Source organism: Labrus bergylta, chromosome 3, assembly GCF_963930695.1.
Source record: "Labrus bergylta chromosome 3, fLabBer1.1, whole genome shotgun sequence".
In the NCBI taxonomy this organism is placed as follows: domain Eukaryota; kingdom Metazoa; phylum Chordata; class Actinopteri; order Labriformes; family Labridae; genus Labrus; species Labrus bergylta.
In genome coordinates this window covers 34,287,677-34,314,715 of record NC_089197.1, presented here as the reverse complement: position 1 = coordinate 34,314,715, position 27,039 = coordinate 34,287,677, and the positions used below count along the sequence as shown (strand labels likewise).

Here is a 27,039-nt window from a genome sequence, read left to right as displayed (position 1 = left end):
CAATCAGAAAGTTTTCTTACAGTAACAAATGTTTATTTTCACTCCGATTGTCATGGATGCTTAATGATACATTACATTTTGATATTACATATTCATTCTTAATACTTTAAGTCAAGATTCCTGAGGTTTAGAGGCTATCAGCTCATACTCATCCCCTGCTCACATAAACCAGTCTGTGGTTACTTATCGACAAACACAAGCAGTTATTGAGCACAACTATGTGACCGCACACTTCATGAATCATTAATATGTTACATCGCTCCTAAAGGCATGTAGTTTATTGAATCTTATATTTCACATTGTATGTATTTAATATTATCCTATCATTTTCTTTTGATTTCCTCTTTTTTTGTTTTAATCCACTACAGGTCTAACCAACAACAGAAGTTCTAACACTAGATAGAAAACACTTACTATCTCTACTGTCAGTTCATGATATATTAGAGAAACCTAGAAATATGCATTCACCTGGACTTTTACTTGTACCGTGAAACGGTGATCCCAAAACTGAGGTACAAACCGAACTGTGACCTCTGTGAGTCGTTAGACCCCTATAAAAGTACAACTGTAACAATGTAAATGTTTAAAATAAGGTTGTGATGGACCTCAGGTCAGCAGCTAGTTTGCTCCACAGAGAAGGACCACAGTAACTAAAGGACCCCCTCTCCGGACTTTGATCTAATTCTGGGTATGGCTAAAAGACCTCCACCTGATGACCTGAGGGTCCGGCTCGGGTTGTAATATGTGAGCAGGTCAGAAATGTACTCAGGAGCTGAACCATTGAGTGCTTTATGGACTAATAATATGATTTAGTAGTAGACAGTAGTCTGTAAGCATCTTGAATAAGTTAGAAATGTTGTGATTAAAAAACAAAAGAAAACATTCATTATTTTAAAACTTGTCTCTTGAAATTCAAAAGTCAAAATTCAAAAGTCTAACTTATTTGTCGTCACACCTGCCTCGTTCATACTGGACATTCATTATTTCATAAAACACGTTTTATCCCATAAATATAGTTTGATTAGTTCATTCTGTTGTGTTTAGGTCCAGTATGTTTTCGGCCCCACAGACGGAGCAAACAGATTGAAGTGTGGAGGACGGTAGAGGTGTCAGGTGTGACTCTGCAGCAAACAGGGCTGTGGATTTTTTTCTTCTTTCTCTTTAAAAGCATGGTATTTTTCTTCCATCTGACTTTTATTTAATTTCTGCTGCGAAGGGTGAAGCTGGTTCCTGTGTGTCTGCTCAGGTTTATGGGAACTGTGGATATATTTAGCATTTCTTTGTCCTGGAGTGGACTAAACGAAGGGCTGAGGAAGGCTACTGTGAATGAAAAACAGGCAGACTAACACGGTTCCACAGTGCAGTGTGTACTTTCATGCAGAGCTGTGTCCCTCAGACTCCAGTATATGGGCCGAGCTACGTTCGCCAGCTGCAGACGCTGATCATCAAACTTCAGCCAGGAAAACAAATGAACATATTTTCCAAAATGTGGAACTTTTCCTTCAGTGGAAGATTTTGCCATTTCAGCTGAGCTGAGGCTGACTTTGCAATGACTAGGACAAGACGGATGTGCTCTATCTGTAACATTAAGGCGCAAAGTGAAACTTCTGTGTGGCGTTATTTCAGACGCTATATTGAAAGTCAACCCAAAAATACATTTACACAAGTTCAAATTCTCAACTCTAACAAGAAATGATGTGATGATATTTCACGTAATGATTCATGGAATAACACAAGGCAAATGTTCCAATGTAAAATAACAAGCTAAGGCAATTTAAGATTCATAACAGAATATACAATACCCCAACACTACTGTGTCAAATGGGCATTAGGACTGATAGTAATTGTATTAAATGTAGTTCTGATGAAGGAACCGCACTTCATCTGCTGTGGGACTGCTGCAAAGTGAAAGATTTGGTCTGGGATCACAAACAAGTTATGACCCGTACTGACTAAGTTATTCCACTCACTCCACAAACATGTTTACTACGACTACTACCATAAAATCCGGTGTATAAGACGCACTTTTAGTACCTATTTTTTCGTGTTAAAAGTTGGCTGCGTCTTATACACCGGTGCAACCAATATACCAGTATAAAATACTGAAACACGCGCCGTCATTACAGCAGGGCAGCAGCCACTATCACTGCGACCTGACATGATTAAAAACCTGTCCCCATTCATTGTGTATCGAAAGCTGAGTGCACGCTGTGCTGGGAAAGACGGCGACACAGACCAGGCTGGCTGCGCAAATCTTTCCACATTTTTTCTCCCTCACAAGGTCATTCAACAGACGGAACTTAAAGAGCGACACAGCTGTACAGAAACTGCACGTTGTAGACATCGCTTAACACAATATAAATCCTCCTGCAGGAAAACAGTTAAAAGTTTTTTTTCACTCTAGTGGTTTATCTTCAAAGAATAACCAGACCACTATGGATGGTCACAAAAAACAGTAATTATGCCTGATTGTTGAGTTTAATGCACCGACTCTTAAAGAATGGATCATAGAGGCAATGGAAATAATCCGGTTGCAAAAAGTAGCTTTCAGGCTGCAAAGTAATGAGGAAGAAAACATGAAAACATTGGGAACCAGTGGAAAACGACTCCTCATCACTTTAGATTTAAACGTACAATATGTAGAATATTTACATAAAAACATATAAGTTAATAAAAAAATAGACAAAACTTATGTTATATATTTTCTTATGTTACCTAAAATATTTCCAACAGTATCTATGCCAGATAAAATCCGTAATGTGATAGTTGTATAACGAGGCGTGTCTTGTCATTGCCGCAGCCATGATAGAGCTGCCAAGACAGACACGACATGTTGTATGTTGCCATGGAAACACCTGCTGTTAGTCAACTACCGCTTCATAAGGAAGCAGGAATCGCTACTGACAGCTGCCATACTGTTGCTGTATGTACTGCTGTGATTAAGAGTCATGTGAATTATAATGAAATACTAAATAAGTCTTAGATTTCTTGATCTTTCAAGTGATTGTTGACCTTTTCTTCTTCCCTGTTTTCTTTTTTTCTGTTCCTGCCTCTACTGATGTGTAAAACACACATTTAGTCGTCTTTAGGTGATAAATATACGGGGATATTGTTTGAGGAGAACATTGTTGGGTGGGGGTTATTTGGATTTGTTGATTGTTCAGAGAACTTCCAGAAAGGGAAGTCCCATTTTATGTCAGAGATGTTCATCTATTCTCTTTTTGTCTGTCTGAAAATTTTTACAAAAAAAAACATATTGGAGCCTGATTCAATGGCTTAAGATGGCACATTAAGATTAAAAAATGAAAACTCAAACAGTAATTGTGCTTTTTGCATGTTGGTCAAATTCTTGTGGCGTTGAGATACTTTTGACATCCTGACTTTGCATCTAAAACATTGGATCAAAAACTCCATCCCAAAAAACATATTTTAAAGTTGTTTGCATGTCTCATCTAGACAAATCTTGAACTCCGACTTCTGAACAACCTGCAACATGATGTCGTTATTACAGCATCCTGAAGAGTAGAATGGATGAGCAGTCAAGTCTGATCCGAGCTAACAGGTCATCAAACTGGGTAGCTGGAAGCAGCAGGAAAGTTCAGCTAAGAGAGAGTCCACGTAATGATATGAAAACAGACAGGATAGGGTTTGGTTTTCTAATGTTACGAAAGGTTGATTATTTACAGGATGTGTCTAACTAAAGTGAATTTTCACAGATGATATCTATCGTCTGTGAATAGACTAGCGGGAATAGACTTGGCTTCTGTTCTGAAATCATGCCAACATAAGCTACAGGCAGTAGAAGGTGAATTATGAAATGATGAAAACAAACAGGACATAAAGCAGATGTAGGTCATACTGTGGTGACTGACCTGTGTGTGTGTTGTGTTGTTTGTTGCAGCTTACAGGAGGTGTGATCCTGGGCGTGGCCCTGTGGCTGAGACACGACCCAAAGACCAGCAACCTGCTGGAGCTGAACTTTGATGGAGCCCAAGCCCCCAGCACCTTCTACATCAGTAAGTGTCTCACCTGTAACACCTGTCTGTCTGTCACCTATGGACCCTAGAACAGGGGTCGACATTAAGTTAATCTGACCACTGGCCTTTAAAGATCACTGGCCCCACCCTTAACCACCAGCCCAGGAACAATACCTTTAATTTCCGAGAAGAGCTACCTTATCTTTTCTGCACTCCTCCAGTGTTTGTGCTTTCTTTAAATGTTCATTTTTGCCCAGATTTTCTCTGGGAACTGGTAGTTTTTAAAAAACACTTTAAACACTAGTTTATGAGAGAAACTTCGAGCTACAATTTGTACAATCCGAGTGTTGTATGCAGCTGCCTTTCAACTATTGCACACATGTGCAAGCAAGCACTTTTGAAATGTTGATGCCCTAGCAGTAATTAATGAGATGTTGTTGTTAATTATCAAATATTGCAGGCAAACACCTGTATGCTTAATTGCACAAACATTGGCAATGTTTCCGTACAAAAGGTTGTCATTGTATTTGTGCAATCTAGACAGTGCTCTCTCTCTCTCTGTGTTTTTGTGTTTTCATACCTTTGATCATTTAAATAGAGAAAGTATCATTTTGAAACACATGGTATATATAAGTATTTCAATCTCTAAAATATTGAGCTGTCAGTTTCAGAACACAGTGTGGTTTCATCGTGGTCCTTTTAGAACCTCAGTGGCACAGAGATAATGTTTGTGAAGAGCAGAGTGGATGTTGAAACATGTATTGACGTCTGACTCTTTATGGCGATGGGATCACCCTGAAGACTCACAGTTAACAATGAACAGGCAGTAAGAGCATCTGTTCAGTGTATGGATGTTACATTTATTATTGATGAGTTAAAAGGAAAAAGGTGACTTTTGAAGACCTTATTAATAGTTAATTATTCTTTCTTTCTTATGATAATGGTTATTACAGAGGACACTTCTGCTGTTGGCTGGGTTTCCTCTTGGGTTTGTTAACCCTTTGATTTCTGCAGAATAATGACTCATCCACTGAGTCTTTATTTAGAATACTGCTTATTTTGATGCAGGGGTGTGTGCAGGCTTTTTTGGACTGGGGTGGCCCAACAGGGACACTGGCTTGTAAAGAGGTCGCATTCATGTGCGCACACAAAAATAAATATGCAAAAATGTCTGTCTCCACTTATCATGTTGACTTTTAAGTGAAGAAAATGGCAGCATATACATCTTACAGCTTACTTCTTAAGGACTCAAAAAGAAGATATCCAAGTTACAATTTAAAGTACTTAAAAAATGCATGGTATCTTATTTGTAATTAGTTGGTTGTAAGTCAGACAGTGTCTATGAGTTTGCATGCATCTTTTCACCATTTAAAGTACTAACGTGAGAAAATATGCAACATTTAAAGAAAACTACTCCAGGCCTCTAGCAACACCACCAGAGTAGTTTATTTTTTAACTTAAGTCCCGCCTCTGTCAAGCTAAATAGCCAATCATGGTTTAGGATTTTGGGGTGGTACCTTGGTTGGCTAATGAAACTTCAAGGGGGGGCCCATGCCGCCCCTCCTCTGGTCACGCTCTTGTTGTAAGTTCATTCAGAGTAGCTTCAAATACTTCACATTTATAGAACCTATTCTGAGCAGCTTAAACACTTTGGAATTCAATTAGGCATAAGAAATGATCAAAGTGTGTCATACATACAAAGAACAAAAACTACCAGTCGTTTAATACATTTAGCTGATTCAACATACACTTCAAAACAAATCTGAGATGTAGAAACATGTTCCAAATATTGATTTACACTCCAGAAGTTTTGAACAATTTCCAATAACCACACATTGCTAGAGAGTGATGTAACAGCTGTTTGTGGTTAGTATAATCATCCTCCACCTGAGAACTCACACTGTAAGAGTTCAATCTGAACCAAATATCAATAAAGTTTCATTTGAAAACTCCCACAGACAGAAGTAAAAGACAGATCTATGTGTTTCAGTTTCAGTCTCATACACACAGCTTAAATACACACACACACACACACACACACACACACACACACACACACACACACATACTGTACACTAAACACCACCGCCACAAAAACTCACTGTGTTAGCTTGGCCTACACTTAGAAAAACAATCTGAGCGTGTCTGTGACAACAACAACTTGTAGTGATCAAGGATATTGTTGAATAAAAAAACCTAGGTTTAAAAAATAGGATTCATATTTCAGCTGACTTAGAGTACAGGAGAGGTTGTACAGAGCAGACCCCCCCTCACCTGGGCGTGAAAATATGAATGTGGTGTGAAGCAGGGCGGCTCCTGGATCTTTGGGACTAAAAGAGGACACACAGCTCATCATGTGACTCAACAACCACATGAAGTTATCTGCTGTCACCTCCCCACACAAACCCCCGTCACCGCTGAGTCATCTGCCCGAGAGTAAGAGGAGCAACAAAGGAGAGAGGAGAGAAGGACATGTAGAATAATAGACAGAGGAGAGAAAGAGAGCGAGCGAGCAGCATATCTGTGATCGTTCAGCCGTCAGAGAGGAACTACTTTCTCTAACCGCCCATGATTGCATCCTTGCGTTACGTAAACCTCCCTCCATTCCACACGAGGAAGGAAAAAGCCTCGTCGGTTTAGGAAAGAATTCCTCACTGACCGTCCCTCCTCCTCCTCCTCTCTGGCGTCCCCGCCCCTCCTCTTTCACTCCCTGTGAAAGTTTCCCTCTCCTTCTCTCCGCTCGCGCTCTTTCCACTCTCCCTCCCCCTCACTTCCCCATCTGGTTGTGGTTAGTGTTCCAGTCGTACTGTCTCACTCACTCACCCTTATTTTCCTCCCCTCCCTCCACTTTTTCTCCTCCCCCTCCTCCTTCCAGGAACTTTCTCAGTTCTGACCTCTACATCTGCTCCTTTCTCTCACCCCTCAACCCACTCAAACACTTCCCATCACGGCCCAGTTTGAGATAAAGTTTTTCCACTTGCGTCAATCGATAATCAGCTCAGTCATGTTTTACTGCAAAACAGCGTGAAGATTTAAAAGGATAATATCCTTCATAGTGACTTCTCACTTCTTGTTTTTTTGGTTTGCCCTGTAGTTACCTCAACAGTCACTTCCTTATTTTTTAATGAAGCAATTACAGCTTTAATGCGGAAATAAGATTCTGTCAACAGCATGGTGGTTAGAAGGAGAGGACACCATGAATGTGAGTACAACCAAATCACACCAAACCTCAGTCGCTTTTTTTAAACTTGAAGTAGCATGTTTGTTCCAATACAGCACAAGCTGCTAATAAAGGAAAACTTTTCCATGAACAGCCCTGTAAGATCGCGGGCCTAATACTAAGAAGTGAGTGTAACACAGCCAGGCTATCTTTCAGTTATCTGGCTTCTCTAACACTGATATAAAAGACCACACTGAACGATTACATTAAGCTGGTTATCAACTCAACAAGTCAACACAGAGTTTCTGCAGGAAAGGGGCGGAGTTAGCTTCATATAACCATCACAATCATGAGCATGTCTGCTGCCAGCAGATCGTCATACATAACAGGCTCTGAGAAAACTATAGCCTATCAAAAAACACAAAGGCTACTACAGACTAACATCACGCAGCTGCAGCAAAAAGAAGAAAACTCACCAGGTGTGAATACACTGTTTAAGTCTTATTATCTCACGTTGTCATCGTCAGTTCACCTTAGCTCTAACTATAATTACTCTTGATTCTTCCCTTAAATACATTTGGTGCTGAGATGTATGACAGTTTTAGACGTTATAAGCTGCAGCACCGACGGTGACAATCAGAGCGGTATGGAGCCAAAGAATCTATTGATATGTAAAACATACAGCAAACAAGTGTTTGTCGGTCTCTCTCTCTCCTCCCCTCTCTCAATCAGCTCAAAGAGGTCCACAATCAAGAGATGTGACGGCTTTGGCAACATAAGAATGCGCAGAAAATAACAATTACAAAATACTTATATATTAAGCTTTTGAAACTCAGGTCATTTTGTAGGTTTCAACATTGGAGTCAGTTTTGTTTGATGTGTTTAGAAAACTGGATAAAAACAGTCTGATTTTTGTATTTGTTTCATTCACTTTCATCAGTAGCTTGTACAGCTTAGAGGGATATTAAAGCATTTTAAATTACTTCAAAAAAGAACATCACAAGGAGAACCTTTTCAATGGTGACAGTAAGGGTGTCAAAATGTTTCCAATACCACATGATGATCACTGATTATTTTATTGATCGACACAGTATCAAAAAGTCACAAGTCTTCAGTCACTCCAGCTCTTCAGTTATTCTTTTTCAACCACGAGCTGCTGTGACAACAAAAAGAAAGGGTTGTCTAAATGGAAAATATTCTGGTATAGAAACGTTTCCAGTATGTATAATAATTTGTGCAATTTCTTTAGTATTTAAAAAGAATAAATTAAACAATATTTGGTGTCTTGTACTTGCATTTTTGTTGCCGTGGTATGTAAACAGGAATCTGTATCTGTAAATTTCATCACAGGTTACAGAATTTCTCTGTAGTGGAGTTACACTGACTTCCACTCTGCAAAATGGTTTCTGAGTAAGCCAATCCATCAAACACTCTGATATTTCATATTTTTATGAATCAATAATTCAGAAAAAGAGTGAGGGAAGGCACATCTCTGTTGAGGCACAGAGATGCTCATCAAGCTTTGTTGATTTTCTGTCTCACTCTGTGGTTCTAAGATGAGTTAAGGTGTGTGCGAGCATGTAAAAAGTCCAATCAGCAACGTTAACACCAGTACTGGTTTGGTTACGTCTGCCATTATCATTAAAACCGGATGTTTTAATGTTGTTTCAGTGTCTGACTTCCCGTCCCGTTTGTTCTTTTCTGTGCTAAATTAATGCCTAGTGCTCCGGCCGGCTCCGGCACGGTTGCACCGTAGGCTAGATCCCGTTGTTAAGGTTACAGAACACTCGCGCATGAGCGCTCAAAAGGTATATTAATACTATGCTGTATCGATTTTCTCCTCCACCTCTAGTATGGACTAGGCAGAAGTCTGTAATCTTTGTCCCAAGTGGTCGTATGAAGGAGGGAGTTAAAATAATGTGGATAATAAAAATATTAAACTTATCTAAAATATGTCAAGGTGTTTTTTGTTCTGTTATATTCCTATGATTAATCAAACTAATTTATATAGAGCACAACAGTAAAGCGACTCTTAAATATATATTTTTTAATCAGCTCTTCAAATTACAGTTTAATTAATAGATTCTAAAAAGGACTTCAACTTCAACTAGCTCCAGATTTTAAATCCAGATGTGTTTTGTTGTTTCGATGAAACTTCCGACTGTTGTGCATTAAACAAAGAATGCCTTCCTCTCAGCGGTTACCTCTTCCCTCTTATATTTTTAATTCAGAGGTCCAGCCTTGAGTTTCCAAACATGAGAAACTCTGATTTCATGGGGGAGTGAACGCAGCGAAAACAGATATTCATGGTGGAGTTTAATGGAGAACAGCCTGCAGACAACATGTCCACAAAGCAGACTCAGCTTTAAACTGAAGCTGCATGGTCATTTAAATGGAGCATCATAATGCGGGATGGTCACAACAACATTGGATGTGTGACGTTATAACACAAGTTTGCTCGAGCACATTATGTTGCATTTTTTTCTGCTTGAAATGTATTTTTGCCTGAATGATCTTCAGCATGAGTTTGACTGCTGGAAGCTCAACGTGTGGTTTACACTGTCTGCATCATCTAGCTGTATTTATAGTCAAGAAATCCCTGAGGGCCAACACTCATTTAGGCAATGACATCAAGTCATTTGGAGAGTCAATTGAAAAACAGTTAAAATCTTAAAAGAACCAGAAGACAGTGGATAAAAGGCCACTAGAATAAAATAAAAACATGGGATTTCTAAGAAGTTCAGACGGACAAAAGGAATAATAAAATACAGGACTGTAAGAAAAGCCTAAAACCAGTCCACAGACATATGGAGAAGGTAACCAGTGGGAAAAAGACCAGGGGGCGGGGTTCCAGGGGGGTGCCCCCATGGAGAGTAATGTTGGCCATTAAAAGCCCAAATTTAATGGCTTCTGGCAAATTTCAATGGCGCTCAAAACTTCCCGGAGGTACACCAACACTTAGTTCTCTGCAGTCTGGTGAATATGAAAAGGTAAATGGAAAACATTACAATATTATGTCAGTATTGTAAAACAAAATATAACAATGAGACTTACTGCATGAAGCTCGTGTTGTTGCATGATTTAATGAATATATAATATCATTTGGCTAATATTAATCTGGCACAGACATCTCCTCTCAGCCGAGCAACCCCACAATCAGAACAAAGTAGTATGAGCAGAAAGCCCGGCAAGAAGTGAATTAAATGAGAATCACTTTATAAATAAAATATACTTTATAGAACAGGAAGAAGTAACATTTGGGAGGTTTCAAAATCAGATTTCTAATGTGTCAAAGAGGTCAAAGGAGATCATGTATTTTGTTCCAGGAGTTTTAAAAATCCGACTTAACAAGTTCTGATTAGACTCAAGAAACATTAAACAGAAGCCGGTGCGAGGAACGTGTACAATCATGCCCGACCGAGAAATGACGAAGTTCTGCTGGGAATTTACCTACAAGATGTTTATCAATAAAAAGATGCCTATCACGTCTTTCATCGGAAAAAGACTGACTGCAGAAAGTGTCCACAGAGCCGATGTGCAGCTGCAGTTTCTAATCTCAGTGGTTACACCTGCAGGACTAAAGGGTTCACTGTTGAATTTTAAACCCCAGATATGATACTTGCAGAAATCAAATTGAATCAATACCTGTTTCGTTACCAAAAAAAGAAGCCTTAGAAACGTACACATTCACACAAACTGTGAACAGAAGAGAAAAGGGGAAGAAGACGGGGAAATTAAAGTTCAAAGAAATGTTAAAAAAATGTACAGGCAGCTGCAAACAATGAGTATGGTGCAACATGGGCATCAAAGCTGCTGAGTTTCACATGAAATCTAAAACACAAGACAGCACACGATGTAAAAAATGTTGTTCGTTTGTTTTGGTCTTGAGAAATAAGAGATATCAAGAAATGAACTTGTTATCACAGGAAAACCAGCGTTTTCATCCGGAGTTAACGACATACATAAGCCGAGAGGAAACAACTAAAATGTGATATTATACATATGTTTATCATAGGAAAACAGAGTGAAACTGAATGAATGAATGAATCTTTATTTCTGTGTCTGGCCTCACACGGCCCATCCCTAATGGGATTATTCAGACACAGTAAAAACACCCAATGAGACACATACAAAAGATAAATAAACAATACAACACCAAGAAAACTTTTATGACTCAATAAACACATTTTACAAAAAGAGGGAGCGAGAGAGAGAGAGAGAGAGAGAGAGACTGTAAGCTTCCAAATACGTACATCTGTTCATTCATACCCAGGTCAAAATAATGCTGTGTCAGATCCACTCTGAGGACCTGCTACTGTGCTTATGTTCTTTGTGTGTTTCCTTCTATTCCAGGCTTTATAAATATTATAAAAAAGACATTTAATTATTTCTCTATCCTGGAGCATCATGCCTATGTGTGTTGGTACTTTGTCAAAGAGTGTTTTTTTCTAAAATGGACAATACAGTAAAAAGTGAGTTTCACTCTTTACCTCACCAAGCTCACAGTAATGACATAATCTTTGGTCTTCTTCAGTTCCAGTAAAACGGGCAGTTTCAATATGTAATGGGTGATGTAATGGCACAGCGAGAGCACAGAAGCTTTGATTGGTCATACACATCCACATGTTTTTGGCATTCATACACAGTTTTTTTTTTTTTTTTTCTTTTGCACAATTTGTCATGGTAAGTTCTTCAAACATCCCTACATCCACCTTCTGTCTGTGGCTGTAGAGATGCCCAAGCCCCTGCTAATGAAGAAGATCACACAGGAGAGTCTTCCCATTTATACCGCTGAGATCTCTATGTAAGGATGTATGTCCGCCTAGGGCTTCTGTACTACACATGGTTTCAGTTTTTCATAAGCTCAGAAGTAAATCATGGCTGTCATAGCTGGTGCGAGTTCTTCTGCACCTTTCAGTCATTTCGGACTCTTAACATGTAAAAGAGGCCAGATTTAAAAAGAAGTGTAATCACCCTTTAAAGGAGCAATTAAAAACTACATTTAAGATGAATTTAAAAACATTTAAGACAAAGCAAAGGAACCATTTCTCTTAATAAGTCATTGTAAACGACGGACGGAGGCTGGAGAGTTGTCATGGGGTTTTCTAGCTCCTCTTCCAGACTGTACGAGGAAAAAGGAGGAGGAGTATGAAGAAAAGGAGAGAGGAGGCGAGCAGAGTGAGAGCACACAGAGAGTGTAATGGAAGAGAAGATTAAATTAAGAGAGACAGGAAGAGACATTTAAGTAAATGGAATTATTGAGAGCATAATTTGGATTGCATTGAATAGAGAGAACGAGGAGGAGCACGACGAGAACAAAGGAGAGGAGGGGACAGAGAGAGAGAGGTGGGGAGGGCATGTCAAAAGCTGGAGACTTACAATCTAAGAGAGCACTTGGTCCATCTCCAAGATATCGATTTAGAAATTAGCCTCAGTGTGTGTGTGTGTGTGTGTGTGTGTGTGTGTGTGTGTGTGTGTGTGTGTGTGTGTGTGTGTGTGTGTGTGTGTGTGTGTGTGTGTGTGTGTGTGTGTGTGTGTGTGTGTGTGTGTGGCTCTGGGTAGAATATAGTGAGATATGGATGCAGGACTGTTAGTGGTCTGAAATCTTGTTACATTTGAAATCTTGCATGCAGGAGTGATGATGCTGAGTCTGAACACTGCCCACATGAAACCATGGTAACCAGCACACGATGACATCACTGTTTGTGCTTCTTTCAGTACGGTATTTGTACAGCAAAGGAATGCTGTAAATGATTTAGTGGGACAATTCAGTGATTGATGGTGCTCCTGATTGTTCAGTATTAAACAAAAAAAGATTTTTTATTTTTTATTTTTTGCAGTCAAAGTTCCTCTGACGATATTTATTTTAATTCAAGCTACGGTTATCATGATACCAGAGTTTTCAATTTAGATATGATTGTAGTAAAAAATGAAATGAAATCAACAGCTGTTTGATACCATGGCAACAAAAATAGATGTTCGAGGCACCCAATATTATGTAATGTCTTAAATACTATTGTTACATGTTGTAGCCATACCTGTGGCTAATTACTAATCAGGAGCTAAACTATAAAGAGCAGGAGAGAGGAGGCTGCCAGTGGGTCGTTGGACTGTGTGTGTTTTTGACGTCGAGAAATTGAGTGTGATCCTTCTGTGGATTGTGTTCAGATTAAGGCCTTATTGTTTATATCTTGATTGTTAGTTTTGAATTGTGTTTGAGATAGATTGGCTTCTCTTTTGTTTGGTGTTTTTTTAGAAGAAGCTTGTTTTGTGCTTTAGTTTGTTAATAAATCCCTTTTAACTTCGCTTATATTTAGTTCCTATTTCTTTTCCCTGGGTTTTAATTTATTGTTACTCCCCTCATCCCCTAGCCATCTTGGGGAACGTAACAACTGTACACTAGTCTCCTCCTGTAGACTAGTCTTTGTAAATAATCAAAGAAACAAATTCTTCTGACTTAAAGTGAGAAGGTGCCTGATGCACTTTCACAGACTTCTCTAAATAAAAGACAAAAGAGTACAGAATAGTAAACCATCATCATACAGTTCAGCTGAGCGAGGGAATGACTGGCTAAATGTTCATATTGAGTTTACATTTTTCATCAGGGACTTAAAGCAGATGTGATCATCTAAGAAAAGGATCACTCTGACATGCAGTGAATGAAATGTTAGAGAGCAAACTACCCTACAAATCAGCACATGCTAAAGTTTTGTTAGTTAGGGTTGCAAACTTTCCTGAACAAATTCAAATATACGAGTATGTTTGACGACAGAGGAGTAGAAGTACTCATCTTATATTATATGAAATAAACCTTTAAATATATTTAATTTGTCATGTAAACATGAAGGCATTTGAATTCTACACTGATCCTCAGTGTGCACAGCAGACATGAAAAGCATCATGAAAAAAGAGATAACGTTTAAAATGTTTTCCTGAGCATGTAAGAGATCTACTGAAGACATGAATATGTTTGTGTGAGTTTGTCTTTTTGTGCTGTGCTGAATTTGAATATAAAATCACACAACAGTGGGAATATGTCCCTCCCCCCTTCCAGGCTGCCAACCCCCTACACCCCTGACCTTTGACCTGAACTTTTATGAGCCTATCTTTCACTTCCTTTACTCAGCTGTTGGACTGGACAAGCGGGCTTCAAACTACACTCCCTCCTCAGAATAAAAAAGGTTATAGATAAGAGATTCAACAGGCAAAACAGTATAGAGGGATGTTTGTGTGTGTGTGTGTGTGTGTGTGTGTGTGTGTGTGTGTGTGTGTGTGTGTGTGTGTGTGTGTGATGAATGATGGAGCAGGCTCTTTGTGTTAGAAATCACTGAACAGCTTCCTGTGAACATAACTGGAACGTGACCATAGACTGTAAATATTACTGGACGAACCCTGACCCGTCTGTTACATAGGCAGAAAATGAGTCCAATCGACGGCCGCATCCATATTGGATTTGCAGTCTCAACCTAACTTCGGATCAACCTAGCAACAGCAGTAAGGCGGGACCGGCGGGACTTAACTCCGCCCATTCAGCTCGACGTTAGCAGTCCACTTGACAGCATCGCTAACAGCTAGGCTGCTATCATCAACTATTCCTGCTCGTCCTGAGTTATCTCTATAAACAGTAAGTTAACATTTAACTTTTCTACAACACAGTTAAAACGAATGATATTCAACCAAGATATTTAATTAAAGTCTTAAAACTACACTTTTTTAAATATACAACTATGGTTATTAGTTATTTGTCAGAGCAGTTAGACTTTGTCAGTGTTAGCAGAGCAATACATTAACAAAGTTTTATCCATAAACTGTAAATAAATATGAGACATCCAGAAGAAATCAATATTACAAAGCATACAGTTCATGTTACTGTTCTGACAAGAAGAGGAATGTCTGTGTTTTATATTTACTGATGTCAACAGCGATGAGGTGAACATGACAATTGAAAAATAATTATTTAGTATTTATTATAAGACATTTGTTTTCTATTGAACCCCGTGAAGTCATGGAGTCTGTGGACAGTGTCAGCTTCACACCAAAAACTTTAAGTATTAGAAAAAATAGTTTTTAAGACTGGCATCTATTATCATGAGTTGCAGCTACCTTGTTCAATATTATTCCTGCAGATGTGGCTCATAACAAAAAAAACACCCTGAGCTGTCACATGTAGTTAACTGTACATTTTGTCTTGTCTGAGGCATTAATTGAACACCTTTGTATTTCTCCTATAGACACAGTGTGGATTATTGGTGACTGGTCCATCGAGGTGCCCAGAGAGCTGCAGAGACGGAGGAAGAAACCTGAGCCTCAACAACATCTGCATTTGTTGGTTCTTCTGGGGTGGACTTCAGTTGCTTCTCTTCAACAGCTCGCTGTGAGGGAGGTCTGAGTGATGTCACCCACAGGCTGAGAGCTGAGGCGTGTTTTAAGCCTCTTGACAAACCGTTACACCGCGCCCGCCTGTCAAGCTGGTCAGCTACACACCTTATTGTGAATAACTCTTATCCTTCATCAAATCAAAACTGATGAGTCATCAAAACATTCACCCCCCGTACAGTGTGTGTCCATCAAGACATGAGCTAATCACACCTATTTGTTTGTTTTGTACCAAGCTGTAAACATGTTCATCTCTGCTGTAAAAACAGATTTTTTTAATGTTGTTTTTCAGATTAAATAAATATTTCTATAGAAATGCACTCCTTTATGTCTACTTATGTGTATACATTTCAGATTTGAAATGACAAGACTAAAATGTGCATTAATGCTCAACTCAATAGCTAAGAGAAGGAAGTCTACTTTTACACAACTTATTCTTTTGATAAATACTAATGTAGTTCATTTCTGAAAGTGGGATGGAACAGAGTCATTGCAAAATGATGACCTTAAACACAGCCCCATTCTTAAATCAAGATACATGGAGAGTAAATAAGATCAATAACTTGTGAATAAAAACACAGTTAAAAATGATTTAGAAATGTAGTCTTCCCAGATCAATATCACATAATATCAACTTCTCCCATCTAAACTGGACAAAGGGTTTTAAAATGGGAAGAAAATAGTTTGATTGCAAGTTGTTTGGAGGAGATCTAGTTTTATTTGAACAGCATGAATACAGTCTTCCAAGGTGCAAACCCTCCTCCTCCTCCTCCTCCTGAAGCTTGTGGAGCTTGTTGATGTACTGCCGTCTTATCTGCTGGCCATCTTCTCTCACCAGAACTTTGACTGTTGAAAAGTCATTCAGAAGAAGCTCGAGCATGTGACATGGATCCAGGAGAACATGGACTTTTAGTGAGAGGTCTTCAGGATGGCAAAGAAAGAGAGAAAATATCAGTTATTCATTAAATCATTTTTTAGAACCTTTAGCTTCTAACATCACACAAACTCATTATTTTCAACAACAACATCTTAACAACAAACATTTCTAAACCATTGACCGTAAATAATGTAAATAATGTAAATAATGAGCTACACTGAGTACAGTTAGCCGACTGGTTTACAAGCTAACACTAAACAAGCTAGGTCCGTAAATATAAACACATGAGTATACAGTAAATATAACACTACTATATCACTTACCGAAGAAAACTGAAGCATCAACTTGTTGGATGGTCTGTTAACCGCACAGCAAGCCATGTATGTTGTCAGATATGTGTTAAACAAACTCTCCAAACGAAGTAAAAAAGAGGAGAAATCAGACGGATCAAGCTGTTAGCCTCCTGACCTCCTGACCTGACAGACAGATGCAGCGCGCAGAGCTGTCAATCAAATCGCCCAAAACCCTTATATGGGCATAGTCGTTTTCCTTAATAGAATAAAATCCGATGAGTTATAAAAAAATCCCCCCCCCCCCACAGTTTGAGGAGAAGGGGCCGTCAACTTCTCAGATATATCTCATTTTTTGAACCAGGCTGTAAACATGTTGATTCCAGTGGTAAAAACGGGCTTTATTGGCTGTGAGCTTATGGCATTTAGGCTTAATTTTTCGAGACCGGAGGTTGCCCCTTGAACGTGACTCATTTTATTCTGCTGGCATCAAAACAACACTGCGCCCTCTGCTGGTCAGCAGGTGTTACTGTATGTGTGTATTTAAATGTCACTCAAAGCTTTGAATCCACAGCGTGTTAATAGAAACCTTTTAGTGGTTTCTGTAACAGCTTCACGTCTGCCCGCAGTGTTCATATCTGTCCATGTTTGTTTCTGTTACTATGGGGATTAATATGTCAATCAATACTGTGTGTCTGTCCAGGTGTCCACATCCTGATCGCTGTGGGTGCAGTGATGATGGTGGTTGGTTTCCTTGGATGTTATGGCGCCATCCAGGAGTCCCAGTGTCTTCTGGGAACTGTGAGTCTCCCCTTTTCATCCCTTCATACACCAAATGACCTTTTTCATGACAGGAATCACATTTTAAACCAGAAGTTTACAATATTTCACTGATCAGCACACAGTGCTGGTAATGATCTGAGGAAGACAGAAAAGATAAATACACAAGGCTAGTCAACATGGAGGAATTTTTGAATGCATTAAAAAAAAAATTGGATGAAAATGTAGAAGAACTAAACACATTTGTTTAACCTTAAAGATTAATAGATCATAGTCCTATGGCAGCCATGTGTCTGTGATGTCAGGCTCATGGTTGGAAGCTCGGATGTTGTTATCATGTATGACTGTTGAGTCCAGGTTTAAATCATGTGAACATTGCAAACTGTTTTGCTCAGATTTGAGCTCTGAGCAAAGGTTTTTTATGCCTTTATTGTAGCGATAGGACAGTGGACAGTTTCGGAAATTAGGGAGAGAGAGAGAGAGAGAGAGAGAGAGTGGAGAATGACATGTGGGAAAGGAGCCACAGGTCGGATTCGAGCCGGCCACTTGTAGGACCACATTCTCCTTACTCACCACTACGCTGCCAGTGCCCCCAACTGTTTTCATTTTAAAGATTCCCAATTTATAAGAAAGTACACAAAAAATGGATTTAGTATCAATGCTAAATGAACTTCAGCTTGTAAAGCACTTTTCTTGTCTTCTCACTACACAAAGTGCTCTTACACTACTTGTCAGATTCACTCATTCACACACCCCTGGCGTAGCGGCGGGAGCAATCTGGGGTTCAGTGTCTTACTCAAGGACATTTTGACATGTGGCTGCGTTACGTTTAAGCTGCAAATAGATCCATCAAGTTTAACCTCCAGGCTTCCATAAATGTCATCAAGATGAGCGTTTATATCTAGAATTGATAAACGCCTTTCATATCATATCCATGATTCTTAATCAGAATCAGAATCAGAATCGGGTTGCCAAGTACATTTACACATACAAGGAATTTGACTTGGTGTATTGGTGCTAAACAATTAACAAGAAAATAAAGCAGAACTAGCAACAACTTAAATAATACAGTATAAGAAGATATTACAATATATAAAATAGAATTTAAAAATGTAAAAAATAAAGATAAAAAACACAAAATGTACAAAAGGTGCAATGTAGAAGCTGTGCAGTGGACTATGAGAAAAAAACAAAACAAAAAAAAACGTAAATGTTGACGAGGAAGTGGCTGAATGCTAACGTTAGCCGTGTTCTGGGTTATTAAATCTATTTGTAACTCATAATATGGCCTGATGCCGCTCCAGATTTTCACTATCCATGGTGAGTGTAGTTTTTGATGAAATGAACACATTTGCTCAGACTTGATCCTGGAACATAACAGTGAGACATGGTAACAATATACAGTAGACTCCACCAGCCTGCAGCAGTGTAATGCCTGCAGTATAATCTGTGAAGGGTCAAAGTGCATTCCACTAAGAGTAGTTGCTTTTGTTACTGACAGGCTCAGATTGTTATTCTAAGTGTCTGACAACATTACAGAACAGATCCCCGCAGATAGAGACCTTTTTGTTCAAGAGGAAGATGATTGTAAACAGCTGTCACATCACTCTCTACAAACTCACCAGACTCCATTGATAAAAACAGGAGTCCCTGGAGGCTGCTGGACTAATGCTGCCTCAAAGGGATCATTTTATTTTGTGTGTGTTTTGTGTTCTGACACAAATATTTGTCTTGGATATGAAGAACACTATGACACAAATACATTAACCTGATGTATGCAGTGACTATTTTTATGAATGGAGTCTGGTGTGTTTATAGAGAGTGATGTGACGGCTGTTTGTTGATAAAGAAAAGAATCTCCCTCTTAAACAAACAGGTCTTTTCTGTCGGATTCCTTTCTGTGATGTTGTCAGACAATTTGAATATCAGTCTGAAGCTCTATTCACACAAACAGATTTCGGTATTTTTGTCTGTCAGCCCCCCAAGAAAAAAAATGTCTGCATGAAGTCAGGGTGAGCTGATGTGAGAGGGACAGTCAGGACACAGCGGGAAATATTCAAGAAACTCAGGGAGGGAAATGAGATATGTATTGCAGGACAGGTGCTCAATCTCAATTCATGTTATGAACCTGTTCGTTTATCCACTCCTCAGTTGATACCGTGATTGTGTTGTACTACACGTAGTATGGATTTAAAGGTGAAAAGGTCATCATCGCGTCAGACTCTGTCACATGTCTGCCACCTCTACATCATTCTTTTTAAGTCATGTCTTGCCAAATGAGAATCTGACATCTGACCAAAACAAGAAGTGTTAGTGGATGGACATTTAATCTATTCAGGATTATTCTGCAGCCATTACTGCCTGTTTCACTGCTGCAGGCCTGACGGATCTGATGGAAAAATTCAAAAACTTTTTGTGCCTATTAGACATTTGGACCCATCAATATGTGACAAATAGGATAATATACGTCTGAACTTTTCTCCATTGTAATGTATCTTGAAGTTTGTGTAGAGTTAACCTGAGTGATGTCTGTGTTGTGTCCTGCAGTTCTTCGCCTGCCTCGTCATCCTGTTCGCCTGTGAAGTAGCAGCTGGAATCTGGGGCTTCATGCACAGAGAAACTGTAAGACCACACACACACACACACACACACACACACACTAATGGATTTATATAAGTACACACTATAGTGACAACAAGTACAGGTTATAACTGCACTGGCTTCATTTTAGCATTCTGAATCTAATGTCTCAAAAAGACAGAACCCATGTTGGTTTGAGGAGGTCTCAGAGGTCTCCAGATTTCTTCAGTGAAGATGTAGTTAACTATCAGCTCCAGTTTTTACTTCCTGTGTATTCCCATCACAGAGACTGGAATTATTCCCAGGGCCCCGTTGTTCAAAAGTAATCCAACAGGATTCAAGACCTGGTCCAAAGTGAGCTGGATTACCTGATCGTTGGTAGAAAAGAAAAAGTTGATCACCAAATCAGGATCCTTTTTATCCTCAGAAAACGTTTTGAGCAACATGGACCCTGAAGATTTTTTTTCATTAACCGTTATCCAATCAACCATCAAAGATGATTTAAACAATGTTAACTTTACTGCTCAATCAGACAGCTTGTATTCTCTACATTGTGATTGTTGTATTTGATCATTTAACAAACATGGCAGCTGGAGAGACACAAGTCTCTAAGTTTGTAAAACTTGTCTTGATTTGAATCTCCTGTTCTTTCTCTGAGCGAGCACTTAAACAATCCACTAAACCAGAAGTTTACAATATTTCAATGTCAATATTTCTAACAATGGTTGGATGCTAACATGAGCTGATCTAACGGCAGCTTACTAGGTTATCATACACGTCCCTCCATATGTCCCAATGAATTTCCCCTGTCCTTTGTCCTGTCAGTTGCTGACCAGTTTGTAAGTGTTGAGTGATGAAATGTACTTTTGTCCATTCTTGAATATTACATTGACTATTTCACTGCTATTCTGACAAATGAATGACACCTTGCATGAGAAATGCCACTGCATATTTGTCGCGAAGCAAACACAAACATGTCTGTTTTTCAGGTTTGGTTCAGAACAAGAATGAATTTGAAATCTGTAACAAAACCCAGGTTTTCTTTTTACAATCACGTGTAGCGTAGCCTTATCAGAATCCTGATTAATTAGCACTCGTCCATCTGACATAGTGCCCTTATCATACAGCAGCGACTGAACCTGACTGATAGAAATGTGAGCGTGACAACAAGAAAACATGGGAGAGAGGTACGAGTGTGAAGGTGATCTAACCCTGTCATTTCCTGTTTCAGGTGTCGAAGGAGATGATGAACTACTACGACTCGGTGTACGACAAGGCCATGACACAAAGTCTGACTGATGATAAGAAGCAGGCGGCTGCCTCTGTGCTCAAGGTCTTCCACGAGACGGTAAGACCATACACTGTAAAATATAAAGAAAGATTAGATTCAGTTAAATATATGTTTTCTTGCACTAAGCATCTCTCCTTTGCAAGATGACCCGATCCAAATCTCAATTCATAGCCCACATCAGATGTATCTTTCTTTTCTAACGAGAGTGCAAACGGACACACTTCATATGAAGTCCACTAAACTCAGTTTCTGAGGGAAGAATTTCTCCGGTGATTGTCAAGATACTTTGAAGTTTTCTTTGTAAGCTGCCTCACACTCACGTTATTCTCGTAAATGTCTAAATCTCATGAGATTGAATACGCCGTCCACTGTCCTGTCTCCAATTTGAAGTCATAAAAAGCCCCCAAATATTTTTAAAAACAGTGACTCTTTACACCTCTAATATTCATGCAAAGTAAAAATAGATAAAAGAAGGTACAGAAAAAGGCAGGGTTGGTCATTTTCTCCAGATACATTTTTTTCAGATTTTGGTGTAAATTGTCTTTAGGTTCTGACAGAAATTAATAACTCAAGTTCTATGAAAAAGGAACAAAGAAAATCTGTCTTCTGTAGCAGTAGTAAGCCTGTGAAAACTTGGACCAGTGTCTGCCAAGAGGTACCAATCTGATGAACCAATCACACGCCTCCCTGTCTCCCTGCTCGCTCTCTACCCCTTGTGTGCACTATCCCACACTCAATGAGTCACGAGACGAGGTAGTTTCAATCGGGCGATGAACTGAGGAGGGGTTTGGTGAAGACAGAAATGCTACTTTCAGAATCATGCTAGTTTTTAAAAAATGACCAACCCTGCCTTTAAAGAACAAAACTGTCACGTTTGTCTTTAGTACCAAAAGAACTCAACTTTTCTAAATTGATGTTAGCTTGTTGCTCACTGTGAGCAGAGGAACAGACTAAGAAGACCAGCAAGATAATCTGTGTGTGTGTGTGTGTGTGTGTGTGTGTGTGTGTGTGTGTGTGTGTGTGTGTGTGTGTGTGTGTGTGTGTGTGTGTGTTTGTGTGTGTGTGTGTGTGTGTGTGTGTGTGTGTGTGTGTGTGTGTGTGTGTGTGTGTGTGTGTGTGTGTGTGTGTGTGTGTGTGTGTGTGTGTGTGTGTGTGTCTGTGTGTGTGTGTGTGTGTGTGTGTGTGTGTGTGTGTGTGTGTGTTTCAGCTGATCTGCTGCGGTAAAGGACAGGGCTCTACTTTTTTCACACGCTTAACGGACGCGGTCGGCGTGACCGACCTCTGCCCCTCCGGTGGAACCACAGTGGTGAGTGTGATCATCTAGCTTCACCGATGTATAACCACAAACATACAGCTCATCACCGGCTCGCCCACACACTGAGGTTTACTGACATGTTTTTAAAGCTACAGGGACGTCTTTATACTCACAATCAAAAAAAAATATGAAGAGATGGTCAAGCACAGCATGAAGACACTCAGCATGAAGTGAATATATGATCAACTGGATCATATTTGTATTTAAACACTGTTTATCTTAGTGATCACACTTCAGCTGTACTCTTTTGAATCAGGTCTGAAACTGTGAAATGATACTGAGATACCAATAAGCCGGATGAGAGTGGTTCACTGACTGACGTCCCTGTTTTTCTCTGCAGAGCTGCCACAACAGGATCCAGGAATTGTTCTCAGATAAGATTTATCTGATCGGTATTGCCGCTCTGGTGGTCGCTGTTATCATGGTGAGAACAGGAAGCTGCACTAACAGTCATCAAAGCTCTAAGAACATGATGTGTTTCTTCTTTAATTTACCTAAAAGCAGGGACAGGTAGTCTGTGTTCTGAGGGAAAATAACTGTTAATGAAGTCAAAAAGATGCTGGTTAGGTCAGAGTTGAATTCATTAAGATTTCCTTCAGCTTTCTTCTTCTCATTCATTGAGCCTCAATAAAAAAAAGTAATGCTGCCATGGCTGTAAAGAGCACAATTGATTGAGTGATTCTGCTCTAGCTTTCACAGCTGATCTAAGTGTGGACCTGTGTTCATTTTGGCTGCTATTTTAGATTTTATTTCATGGTCAACATACATCAAAAAAAGATTTGTGTTGCACGACACAAGAGCTGATGGTCTACAGCTGAAGCTCAGGCTGCAGGATAATCAGGCTGATTTCTGCCTCCCAACATTTTTTATTTTTATAGTTTTATATATAGTATAAAATATAGTTTTATTTTTAAGTTGTGGGTAAGACTACAATAACCGCGAGAGACAAGGGAGGAAAGTAATGGAGTGGACAGAACTTGTGAACGGCGGCAGGATGCAACCCGCACAGGTGTACCAGACAATTATAACTCATCTGACAGTTACAGCCTCACCTAGAGCTCTTGATGAAGAATACACAATCCATGTTGTTCCTGTCTCCCCACTATTTCTTTCTTCTTCTTTTTTTGACCAACTTTTTATTTATTTTGACAGTCTTTACAGGTGTATATCATCCAATAAATTCATTTGGTAGTAATTCATACATCCATTTTATTGTAATAATAACAATGCAAATACAATAAAAAAGAAGAGGATGACAACACAACCCTGCAAACCTGGAGTTTTAATAGCCCCCCCCTTCCCCTCCTCCCATGGGCCTTGTATTTTAAACATACATAAAAGCATTTACAGTAAGTCTAAAAAAAAAAAATAATAATTATATAGGCAGCTCAAATTAACAGAAAATAAAAGGACAAATAATAATGATAGCAATAATGGGATTAAACATTTAAATACCACAGTGTAGTTGAGAAAGAGAAAAAAAACTATTACCTACTATTTTTTTCCCCCAAACTTGTTTGTTTGTTGTTGTTTATTTCATCTCTGCACAAAGCATAATCGCAAAATTTTACCGCCGGCTCAATTAAGGCTTACATGAGGTCACGTGAACTGTTGCGTTCCTTCACCAGACACAATAATCTTTAACAAATGCTGTAGTATGTGATGTGCCATGATTTTCATATCCAGGAGTGTTTGCATTAGCACACATTCTCTGAAAAGTGGAGCAGGTAAAAAGGTCTTATAATTGGGGGGTTTGTAGAAAGGCACATGTCAGTGTTCAAAAAACATGTTCAAGTGTATTTTGCATGATATGTAACCTTTAAACATCTTCTCCTGTCTTTGTGTTCCTCCTGCAGATCTTTGAGATGATCTTCAGCATGGTGTTGTGCTGCGGGATCCGTAACAGCCCGGTGTACTGAAGCGTCTGACCACCAGTCGGCTCGCTGATGAAGGAGGGACGACCTCGCCGTCTGTCTCAGTGTTGTTTTTTTTTTTTTTCTTGTTTTTTTTTCTTTTATAAGCAGGAGATGTCACATATATTGCTTGCTGGATTTAGTTAGCTCTGTGAGACGATGATGTAAGCCATCCTCCATGGAGCATTTTAACGACACTGTCTATGAAGTTTATGTTAGTTACAGATGCTGTTCTGCATATTTAACCCATGCTATCCTAACCTGATAGATCTTATATCACACTGTCACACCTGAGTTACACACACCTGTCCTGGTGCTCTAATCCTTTGACTTGTTTACTGCTTTCTATTCTTGGTTTTATGGATGTTTTTCACTGTTTTATGTATAAACTGTATATAAATATATATATTAACAGTGCTTTATGACTGCCTGAGCATGGAGGTTGTATTACACTCTGCCTACACTCTTTGCTTGTCTGTGTTGCTCCAGACTGAACCAGGTGATGTGTCTCTGTTTCACATCCACATCGCTGTGTGGCGTCTGCACCAGCTGACGATGGGAGGAGTTTATCCTGGAAGCTGCTCAGTCGCATAAAACCTTCAAATTATTCTCCCTTAGTTGACTTAGTCCTTTCAATTAAAATAAGTTGCATCCCTTTGAATAAAGTCATGTAACTTTAACATAAAGTCTAGCCTAACTTAGGCATCCAAAACTCACAAATTCAGCCTATTGGTCTCAAAATCTGCAACATTTCAAATGAAATCAGGAGAAACAGGATGAGGAACTCTTGATTGTTTCAGCTCAGGGTTGTGTTTGAACTACAGTCTGTAAACCTCCTCTGATGTGATCTCTCTGAGAGTATAAGTTAACTGATAAAAGAGAAGTCTAAAGGAGGAAAATTAAAAGCTTTTATGCCACTTGTGCGTTTTTACATCAGTCCACACATCGCTCGCTGCCTGCAGACGACACAGGGTGAAACTCCAGCCTGTGGTCAAACAGAGACCTGGTTTTGTTTTTTCCTTGTCTGGTTCAGTCTGGTCCTGTCTCATCGTTCTGTCCCGTCAGCTTCACAGCGAATTAACCTCCTCATCGTCATCCTTCATGTAACAACTGATCACCGGTGGTTTGCTGTCCTGCTAATTTCGCTTATCTGTTAGTTTGACCCTGAATGCTCTCCAGAAACATGTTTGAACAAGTGTGTTTAGTGTGCACGCGCAGAAAAGAACAGGGACAGACTCCATTAACCTGTGGGGAAACTGGAACTTTTTTTTTTGGGGTGCAGTCGCGTCCGCAGGGTTATTAAATCAACAGGAGGAAGAAATTCATTTAATTGGGGGGATTTCTCAGACGTCAGGGCGTCGAATTGCCTCAAGGTTAAGTCCTGTGCCCTGCAGAGGCTATAGTCCTCACATGGGGGCTTCTGTGTTCGATTTAGATCCTCCCAACACTTAAGAAAAGGTCAAACCAAACTCCTTTTTTAAAAAAAAACAGTACTGTTTGCTTATTGTCTTGCAAACCTGACAAATCACCAATTTCAGACTTTTTACAAATCTGCATCATGATGGAGTCGTTTCAGCATCCTTTCAACCTGTTTACTGTAATTAAATCCTGTTTATTTTGGGTTCAGGGTGCTATAACAAACCTGATCTTAGCTGACTTAGGACTTCATTCAAACAAATGTTTGCACCAAATCATTTGAGCGGACCTTAAAGTTGCTCGTTGAAGTCACAAACCCGGACTATAAGAAATAGTTCCAGCCTGCAGGTAATGCGTAACCTTCATGAGTTGTTAGGGGTGCTAATGGTTTTGTGTCTGCTCTGTGAGTCAGTTTCACCCTCTCAGGTTGATTGTTGTGCTGACTTTAGTCTTGTTTAGTTTCAGGCAGCGCAGTCACATTAACACCTTCACCCTCAGGATCACACCATGCCGCTCATTCGCTCCCACACACACACAGGCTAGAAAAATCCTCTGTCCTGAGCTCTGCTCCTGCTCGTCTCATTTTAACGCTACACACACACACACACACACACACACACACACACACACACACACACACACACACAGTCCTAGCATCAACATCATCCTGTGTAACCTTTCATACTATCACTAAAACCTTGTCTTGTTTAACATCCCATACTTAAACTGAGAACCAGTAAAAGTGTCTTGTAATATTTACAGCTCTGATGTATTGTACTAATGAATCATGAAGGCTGTAGAGAGACAATGTATGCCTTTTTTCCTCTTGTATTGTGATAACTTGTCTGGTACGTCGTGAAGGAAGTCTGCACAGAGAGGGGAGGGGTTATTGTGTGGCAGTGCGAACTGAGAGGAAATCAAACCTTCACCCTGTCAGTTTCTCTGACAGACTGTCCATGATGCTGCCTTTTTGATCCCCCTGCCACTTTAAACTGACCCCTCTCTGCTCCTGTAGACTTTGGTTTGCCCAGATATAAAGGGATTAAATGTTCTTTACAAATAAA

General features: G+C 39.5%; 1 protein-coding gene across 1 annotated transcript in view; it reads left to right on the top strand.

The window, feature by feature from the left end:
- Positions 1-27,039, top strand: part of cd81a (CD81 molecule a) — a 34,964-nt gene extending 7,925 nt beyond the window's left edge. The window contains exons 2-8 of the mRNA XM_020631512.3: positions 3,902-4,016; positions 17,384-17,481; positions 20,008-20,082; positions 21,272-21,388; positions 22,539-22,637; positions 22,987-23,070; positions 24,503-27,039. Coding sequence (XP_020487168.1) covers positions 3,902-4,016; positions 17,384-17,481; positions 20,008-20,082; positions 21,272-21,388; positions 22,539-22,637; positions 22,987-23,070; positions 24,503-24,565 — 651 coding nt within the window. The 3' untranslated portion in view covers positions 24,566-27,039. The remainder of the gene's footprint in view (positions 1-3,901; positions 4,017-17,383; positions 17,482-20,007; positions 20,083-21,271; positions 21,389-22,538; positions 22,638-22,986; positions 23,071-24,502) is intronic.